General features: G+C 48.1%; 1 protein-coding gene across 1 annotated transcript; it reads right to left on the bottom strand.

Moving 5' to 3' along the window:
- Positions 1–2,868: 2,868 nt before the first annotated feature.
- Positions 2,869–5,804, bottom strand: LOC308351355 (serum amyloid A-2 protein-like). Its single transcript, XM_080816913.1, has 3 exons — positions 5,715–5,804; positions 3,769–3,907; positions 2,869–3,386 (listed from the first exon to the last, which is right to left on the bottom strand). The coding sequence occupies exons 1-3, from the start codon at positions 5,800–5,802 to the stop codon at positions 3,224–3,226; spliced, it is 390 nt and encodes a 129-aa protein (XP_080673039.1). The 5' UTR covers positions 5,803–5,804; the 3' UTR covers positions 2,869–3,223.
- Between the last annotated feature and the right edge of the window lie 3,453 nt (positions 5,805–9,257).

Here is a 9,257-nt window from a genome sequence, read left to right as displayed (position 1 = left end):
GACATCAGTAGGTGCTCATTCTTCTCCCATGTGTGTTTAGAATCCTCGGAAAGACGTAAGTCACCAGGAAGAACATCAATACCGTCAATATTACAACTCCTTGTATTTGCAGTTCCTGCTTCTTATTTAGTTCAGTGGTACTCAACCTCAGACCTAGTGCTCCCCCCAGACAGCAACAAATATTATACCACACCTACTTTACGTTGATGAAAGAGATTTAGGGACGCCTGAGTGGCTCAGTGGATTAAGCCGCTGCCTTTGGCTCAGGGTCCTGATCAAGTCCCCCATCGGGCTCCTTGCTCCGAAGGGAGCCTGCTTCTCTCTCCGCCTCTGCCTGCTTATGCGCGCGCTCTCTCTGACAAATAAATAAGTAAAATCTTTTTTAAAAATAAATAAATAAAGAGATTTATAGGTGATATTACCTACCTTAGCATTAATTTCAAAAATTGTGGTTCCCTAACGGAAAGAAGAAATGAATTAATTTAAAATAAAATGATATGTATTTTAATATTTTAAGCACTAAAAGACATAGTAGAGGGCTCCAATGTTAGCACATATACATCAGATCACTGTGAACCTAACAGTTACAATGCAGACTAATAGAGGTGTGATTCCATCCGGGGCTGTGCTTCTCAAAATCATAAACAGAGGATGGTAAAATTTCTCCCAAAACACAGTTCCAACTTACAAAGCAATTGCATTTCCAGGAAATTTTAAGTTATATTAAAACTGGACTAAAAATACTCTGTTAATATGTAAAATACAGTTGGATTCCAGGCTCAAATAATGATGAACATTTTTTCACTGTACCTGAAGGGGCAGACCCAGGTTTTATAAGGCCCGAATTATGGAATTTGGGGAGCCCCCTTTAGGAAAAACAACATGAAATTACAAATATTATATTAGCTACAATAGGAAATATTTATTTAGAATGGGGAAAAATTACAAATTTTAAGTAGCCGACAAGGATGTAAAACATCGCAAAACACAGAAAAATGTACAAATATTTTAATTAATAAGCAGCCTGGCACACTTCAACATTCCTTTTTCTTTCTTTTAATAGAATTTATTTTTAAAGCAATTCTAGGTTCACAGCAATATTGAGCAGAAAGTACAGAAATTTCCCATATAACTTATACCTGCCCCCATGCGTAACCTCCCCCATTAGTAGCATTCCCCACTAGAGTGGAATATTTGATACAATTGATGAGCCTACATTGGCACATTATTATCACCTACAGTGTTCGTTAGGATTCTCTCTTACTGTACATACTGTGGGTCTGGGCAAACTTATGGCACATAACCACCATTTTTGCATCATGTGGAATATTTCACTGCCCTAAAAATCCTCTGTTTTAATATAATCTTTTTAATATAATTTTAATTTTAATATAATTTTTTCTGAGTTTACTCTGATCTTCATTTTATGACAATGACCTAGTAAGATCATTTTCTATCATGAAAAATAAAAAGATAATTCTCTTTATTTTAGTGTGGTTATTTGATTTTTTAAAAATTATTTGTAGCTTAGGAAAGTTTCTTTCAGCTTCACAACTTGCTACTGGTAATATTCTATAAAGTTTGACCACTCTCAAATTTGGAAAACCTCTCTCTGGGGGAGAACTTCCATTTCGACTAGGATTCCATCAAGATAAAAAATCTTCCACTTATGATCTTACAATTCTCCATTGACTCATGCTTGACTTTCTTTTTTTTTTTTATTTTTTTTAAGATTTTATTTATTTACTTGACAGAGAGAGATCACAAGTAGGCAGAGAGGCAGGCAGAGAGAGTGAGAGGGAAGCAGGCTCGCTGCCGAGCAGAGAGCCTGATGCGGGACTTGATCTCAGGACCCTGAGATCATGACCTGAGCCGAAGGCAGCGGCTTAAACCACTGAGCCACCCAGGCGCACCCATGCTTGACTTTCAAAGTTGTTTCTTCCCAACTACCCACGTAATCTGTGCTGCCCTGTACAAGACATGTTCATTTTGCCATATGACTGTCGCTCCTGCACCCAGAGTAACCCCAGAAGCTGGTAGGAGAATATATACCTAGAAGCCATTCCTACTCCGGATAGCGATCAATAACTTAATCATACTTGGAAGTGACTGAAAACCACACAAATATGTCCTACTACGTGCAAACCAATTATAACCCCAATTCAACTGCTCCTTAGGTCCCAAAATGCCTATGCCCACCATCAGAGCCACTCAACACAAGCAGAAAATTCATGGCAGAATCTTGGTATGAACAGAAGCATTAACTGCCTTAGTTAAAACATTTTACTTCTACAGATTTTACAAAGATAATGGACCATGTGAATCCTTTCCCAGGGCCTCTCTGAGGATCTTGGAATGGTCCCATGTAAGTCAGGAGTCCTTGAAACTTAGCTTCATTCAATTTCACAGTAAATCTGATTCTGCCTAAATACATGTCTGATAGGACACTGCGAAAGTCAAGCAAGATTCAGGATGCCCCTTTGCAGGACTGTCTCCTAAATTATAAGCTTTGTGTACCTCTGATCTACCCACCAAATGCCCTGCAATCACTGTGTCAACCAAAAGCAATCCCAGATGTGTCCAAAAGCTGTGATGGGGATGGATGTGGCTGCCCGTGTTGAGAACTAGAGTTTAGGTCTTGCTCTGTACCTGGAACTGGCAGGTATGATCTGAATATAGTCTATATAGTATGGTCCCTATCATGAACATATGCTATTAACCCAAATTAGTATTATTCTTTATTAATGCCTTATCTCCTTTGGAGATAAAGTAAGTTGATCATGTCCCTCGTGTTAAAAATACCCAGGAAGATTGTCATTTGCTGTATGCAGAGGACAATGACAAATTGAATTTAACAAGCATTTTTTTAAAAAAATTTCATTTATTTATTTATTTGTCAGAGAAAGAGTGAGAGAGAGCACACAAGCAGGCAGAGTGGGAGGCAGAGGTAGAGAGGCAGGCAGAGAAGCAGACTCCCTGCCGAGCTAGGAGCCCCATGGGGAACTTGATCCCAGGACCCTAGGATCATGACCTGAGCTGAAGGCAGCAGCTTAAACAACTGGGCCACCCAGACATCCCATCACAAGCATTTACTAAGCATTTTAATGTGCTCTTTAAAGTATTCAGTAGAAAGGGTATACAATTCAGGAACTCTAACTCAGGAACTGTTCTTGCCTTCAGGGGCCTCACAGCCCGTCCCCCCAGGGCAGAGCCAAGGGGAAGCTCAGTACTTGTCAGGCAGGCCAGGGGGTCGGAAGTGGTTGGGGTCTTTGCCACTGCGGCCCCATTCGTTGGCAGCCTGGTCAGTCTTCGAGTCCTCCACTCCGTGGCCGCTGTCTCCATACTTGAAAAGGTCTGTGACTCTCTGAGAACTCTCTCTGGCATCACTGGAATGGAGGAAGGCAGGTGGAGATTCATTAGGGGCTGCTGAGCAACAGGCCCCCGCCCCCACCCCTCTTCTTTCCAAGGGATGGCTGAGAGGAGCCCAGGCCAGAGCGGCTGAAACACGGACCCTGCTCCACACACAGCCCAGGTCAGCCCAGGCTGGTCCCCTTGCCCACGGCAGGAGGGTGGGGGTCCCCCATTCCCACTGGCCTTGCTCTGGCTCTGCCAGCCACTCAGACCCCACACTGGGCACACAGGGGAGGGTGGGCAGGAGGTCCAGGAGCCGCTGTCTCTATAGGAAGCTTCTCTAGGGTTGACCCCTCCTGGCTCTCAAGGCCGCCATGCTCAGCCGGGTCATCCCTGCACCCCCGGGGCCCTTGTTACCTGATGACTTTAGCGGCCCAGGCGCCCCCAGGGCCCCTTTGTGCAGCATCATAGTTCCCACGGGCATGGAAGTATTTGTCTGAATTTTTGTAATTGGCTTCTCTCATGTCAGAGTAGGCTCTGTACATGTCCCAAGCCCCTGCAAGAGAAGGATAAGGCAACAGGGATATCAGGTGGACAGAGAGCCAGTGGCAAACCACAGGGAAGAATCAAGGAACGGCCAATCTCCCACCGACTCGAGATTTCTGCCTGTGCTCCCAGAACCCTTGGGCACCCTAGGCTGAGAACAACAGGCTTCTTCCAAGTCGGCTTCTCCAGGCATCCTTAGTGAGGGTCCTGGGAGCAAGGCACAGCCAGGCTGCACCTGTGTATCTGTCCCTATGCTATCTCCGTGCTCCATCCGCGGAGGGCTCTATGTGAGCTGCTCAAGAGGAGGAAGGAGGAGTTATCAAACAGCCTTTCTCAACCTCAGCACCACTGAGATTTGGGGCCAGATAATTCTCTGTTGCTCAAGCCTGTTCTGAGACCGTAGGATGCGTAGCAGCCTCCCTGACCTCTCCCGCTAGATGTGGACAACGTATGGCCCGAGGCTCACAACCAGAAATGTTTCCAGGCATTGCCAAGTGTCCCCAGGCACAAGATTGCCCTTGGCCGGGAAGCACTGGTGGAGAATGAAGCACAGATGGTGAGGCCCGGGGGACAGGGAAGTCTGATTCTGAGCCCAGGAGCATAGCACCTCTGCCCCGAGGCCTAGCAAATCTGTTCTTGTAGAGTGAAAGCACATGACTGTGACCCGAGTCCCTCTGAGTGTTGGGGCGTAAATGGCATCCTGACAACGCTCTGAATAGACCGTTCAGATGACAGGGACAGCTTGAGGAAGCACGAGCTAGAGCCCCGGCCATCAGCCATCCTTGACTGCTTTTTCTAATCACCAGGGGCCTCTGAACATCCTGGTGGCCAGGTCACTCCCCCCACCCCCCGGTTTCCTGAGCCTCTCAGGGGTGAATCTCAGGCGTCAGGGGACTGAGATGCTCCCCTGGTGAGTCCAACACCAGTGGAGATTGAGAGCCCCCCAGCTTTGGGAAGTGACACTCAGACACATCTACCTGGCCAGAGCTCTGACCTCTTGCACAGCTTAGTTCTAGCCTCTCTGCCGCCCACTGCCAGGATGGCAGTCCCTGACCTGGGACTCGGCTGCTCCAAGTCTCTGCTCCCTCCCCTTCATGTGGGGAAGATGACTGCCTCATCAAGGGGTCCTGAAGTCAGAGTCGGAGAGCACCTGTCCCAGCTTGAGCAGAAGTGTCCCTGTCGGCTCAGAAGCCTCCCAGTTAGCACTGACGGGGTCATGGAAAACCCTCAGCCCCGGGCTGACCAGCATAGCTGGTCACTGCCCATTGCATGAAGGTGCTGAGTTCCTAGTGCAGGCTTGATAGATGGTTGTTAGTCTCCCCTCCCCTTTCTTTTTTTGCTCAGGTTAAGGGCCAGGAAAGGGGAGGAAACAGACCTCCCAGAGGAAGCATCAGGGAGAGCCCTGCTGGAGGTGTCTGTAAGTTAGTCAATCGGGAAATGGCAGGAAGGGTGGATGGGAGGGAGGGAGGAAGAGCAGGAGGAAGTGCTGAGTGAAGGGACAGAGGGAAAGGAGAAGGAGGGGCGCAGCTTTAATCAGACACTGCGCCTGTTGCTACAGGAAATTCTGTGCCATTTCAAGACTCATTTTGTGTCTTCTAGTCAAACTGACCCTTCAGCTGGGAATGACGATGGCTCCTTCTCTAGTCACGGGTGGACACAAACCCTGTGCCTTTCGATCTGTTTGATGAAGAGCTCCCCAAACACCGGGCACATTCTACCACACAGGGCAACACACCTAACACAGTAGCTGAACCCTTGCAAGTGCTCAGGGCAAATCCAAGTGGCCCGTGGATGCCGCCCCCGTCTGGTGACGTTACCTTGAGCAGCCTCACTGATGAATGAATACCACTGGCTGCTGACCCCCAGGACCAAGGAGCAGAAGATGAGGCCCGTGAAAAGCTTCATGGTGCTGAAATGAAGGAAGGAGCGGGTCAGGGGGCAAGGACAGGACCCGCACCCCCCTCGGGGATTTGCAGGTCACACGGAGCCTGCTGCCCATTCCTTTTGTTCTCAGTAGACTCTCCGGGCCCACGCAGGAAACACCACAGTAGGTCCTCACTCAGAACCACAGTCCCCAGTGCTGAACACTTCAGCCTGACCCCAGGGCTGGCTAAAAGATCCTCAAGGTGGCACTGAGGGGGCAGCAGGGCAGCTGGGACCAACTTGTCCCAGCCTAGAGCAGCCTGTTATCAACCAAAAACCTTATCATCCACAGGGTCTACCGTGTGCCACTCTGCAAGCACAGACCCCATACGGGACAAATACAAAGCAGAATTATTTTTTCTAAAGGGATCTACATCTTGTTGGGAAAGAGAAAAGAGAGTCTGTTCTTCCATCCAGTCCCTCTTTGGAGTAGCGCCTCACCTGAGTTCTGGTGGAGCAGAGCTGCTGGTCCCTGCCGGCTGGTATTTATACTGAGCCCTCCCTGCTGGGCACCCGGGAAGAGAAGAAAAACCAGAGTTGGTGCCCGGAAAAGTCTCCCCAGGTCATGGCCCCTAGAGAGCTGCAAAGGAGAACTTACGGGACACCGGTGGTTTTCTTCATCCACAGGTCAGTTCCCGGTTGTGCAATCCTGAGGAAAAAATGTTGGCTGGTTGTGCTGGCGGCCAGGGCTCCAGAGGAGGGTCCCACTGTCAGAGCTGGAGGGGCTGTGGAGAGGAGCAGTGTGGAGCCCCAGGCGGGTGGCCCGCCGACCCCTGGAAGGTGTGTGGCTAGGTAGAGGAGGGCTCCTCTTGCTCCCTGCTCACCTCCTCAGGCTGGTCCCTGCCGGGCCAGATGGCAGATGTGCCAGAAATGAGAAATGACACCCTTTGCGTTCATGCCTAAAGCCCTTGAGCTTCAGAATGGAGTGGTGAGCCCCACCAAGTCCCTCGGGTGCCCTGGGAGGTCCTTGCCCCAGTCTGTGTGCACCTGCTAAGCTTTCAGCTCTGAGGCCCAGTGAAGCCCTGCTCAGCCAGCTCAGCCCATGAGCACCTGCATTATGGAAGCCGGTTCCTGGGTCAGGAGTATCTACTTGGAGGGATTCTGTCTCACTTCACCCAAACTTCGAGTTATCTTTTCCTGGAGTGAGAGTATTGTTCAGTGAATTTGCAGCTCAGCTGAGGTCCTAGATGGGGGAATGATGGGGGTGGGAAGTCTCTCTGTATTTTCTTACCGAAAGAAAGGGTCACTGTCTTCTCCCCGTCATTATAAGACAGAAGTACCAGCAGTGTCAGCCCAGCTCTGCAGGGGCTGGTGAGGGGTGATGGGGGAGATCGGAGTCAGTGCCCAGCCCGGGTGAGGCCAGGTTAGAAACAAAGGCTGTAGGACATGTCAGCTCCTGCTGATTTCTTCCTCTCCAGGCTGTCTTCCCACCCTCAGGGCTTGGCATTTACAGCCACCAGAGAAAGCTTAGGAAGGGCAGGACCAGGAAGGAGGAGGTAAAGGAGGGTAATGATCTGCAGGCAGCAAAGAGTAGCTACATCCTGCACAGCTGTGTTCCACTTGCTGCCCTCGGGCCACTCACACCCTCCCCTCTCCCCAGATACCACCCCCCACCATGTTAAATCCACTGGGTGTCATACATGTTAGACTTTATGCTACACACACACTCACACTCGTTCTAGGCTGACTTGCCCCAGGGAGAACGGGCTCACAGGAAAAAGTTTCCAGATAGTCAAACAGCACAGTTGCTTTTATCAAAGAAAGACAACCAACTAAAAATATAATACTAGGTGTCCCAGAAGTAATGGGTTGGAGAAATACAAAGAAACTCATAATACACTTAATAAATATCATCAAAAGGGGTAAAAGATAATATGAAGAAGGAACCATCAATTTTGAAGAAGAATCAAATGGAAAGACTATAAATATAATATTGAATAAAAACACCTTAATAAAGGGGTAAATAATGGATAAATGCAACCCAATGGTAAGGTAGTTGGCTACTTTACTTCAAAGTAGTTGGCTCTAGGATCTTTCCCAGGGAGCAACAGAAAAAGAGATGTAGTTTATCAGGAATTTTCAAAAGACATAGAATAGCAATAGAATTATCATTATAAATCCCCAAGAACAGAAAAATGAACCACAGAAAGGTAAAAGTAGTAGAAAAATCCCTGACTCAGAAAGAAAAGAATATGTGATAATACGTTTGGTAACCTGGATAAAGTAAACATATTTCTGGGAAAATATAAATTCCAACGTGGGTACGGGAAGAAATAGAGAACAATATACAGAACAATATACAGAAGTAAACGAACATGATGAAGACAGTCCCCACAAATTCCCAAAATGGAGTTCAGTTTCACAGATGCGTTTTACTAAATGTATACATGTCATTTGACAAAATAGAAAAAGAAGGAAGCTTGTCAACCCTAAGCCTGCTCACCCTCCCTCACGTTCCTTCCCTCGGAAACCACAAAAAATGCTCTCATCCATATTTTAACACCTCACTCCCTCTGCCTTCTGACCTTCCCTGGGAGCATCCCTGGGTGCTGCCATCCCCTCCCTGTGACATGGGGTGCCACCTTCTTTTGGGATCTGGGAGTAAAATACTACCTTGTTAATGATAGTCACCTCCTGATCTGTTTCTTGCCATACCTGAATAATAATACAACCTATATTTTTAATAAAGAAATCTTATTGTTACCAGTATTGCACACAGAATAGAGATCCCAAATTGTTGAAAATTGGAACAAAACAACAAAAGCAAAGACCCCGCACCCATCATCCCCTCAAAGGGAAGCCTCTTGAGGGTGATAGGCGGGCATACTAGCTGAGAGGCGGAGCAAGGTGTTGACCCTGATGCATTAAAGAAAGCCAGGATTTGAGGCTTTCACGGTTCATTGGAGGTGGGATGAGGTCAGGGTGAAGATCTGAGGAAACACAGAGGTATTTCCTGGCCTAATGACTCCCCAGCTGTTGAGGGATCCCAGAGGATTGGAAACATTTTCCCACAGAGCTGGCACAATGAGCTGGTCTGGTGGAGGTTGGGGAAGAGATTTGGGTCATGCTAGAGCCAGCGGGGCCATAGGAAGCCATAGGCTCACTTCTTCACGGGCCCTGAAACCTTTCTCACGGATCCAAATGCCAGTGGTTCCAGGCCTTTCTCAAGTGTGCCAGGTGCAGAGGTGGACACATTTGTATGCCACCACAGGCAGGGATCCAAGCAGGGGATCAAGTCAACATTGTGCCCAGGGTTTTTGAGTGGCACTTGCCAGCTTCCCTTCGAAGATCTGGTGGGGTCGCCTGGAGCTTCCTGAATCAGAAAAGTGGGGGGTCCTACTCTGGACGGTATGCTCATCCAGCAGGTCTGACCAGAAGGTCCACTACTGGGATTACAGAAAGAGTCAAGAGGAATGTGTGTCTCTGTTTAGGCAGAG

This window comes from Martes martes (genome assembly GCF_963455335.1).
Source record: "Martes martes genome assembly, chromosome: 10".
NCBI classification, from domain to species: domain Eukaryota; kingdom Metazoa; phylum Chordata; class Mammalia; order Carnivora; family Mustelidae; genus Martes; species Martes martes.
This window is presented reverse-complemented; position numbering and strand designations above follow the sequence as displayed.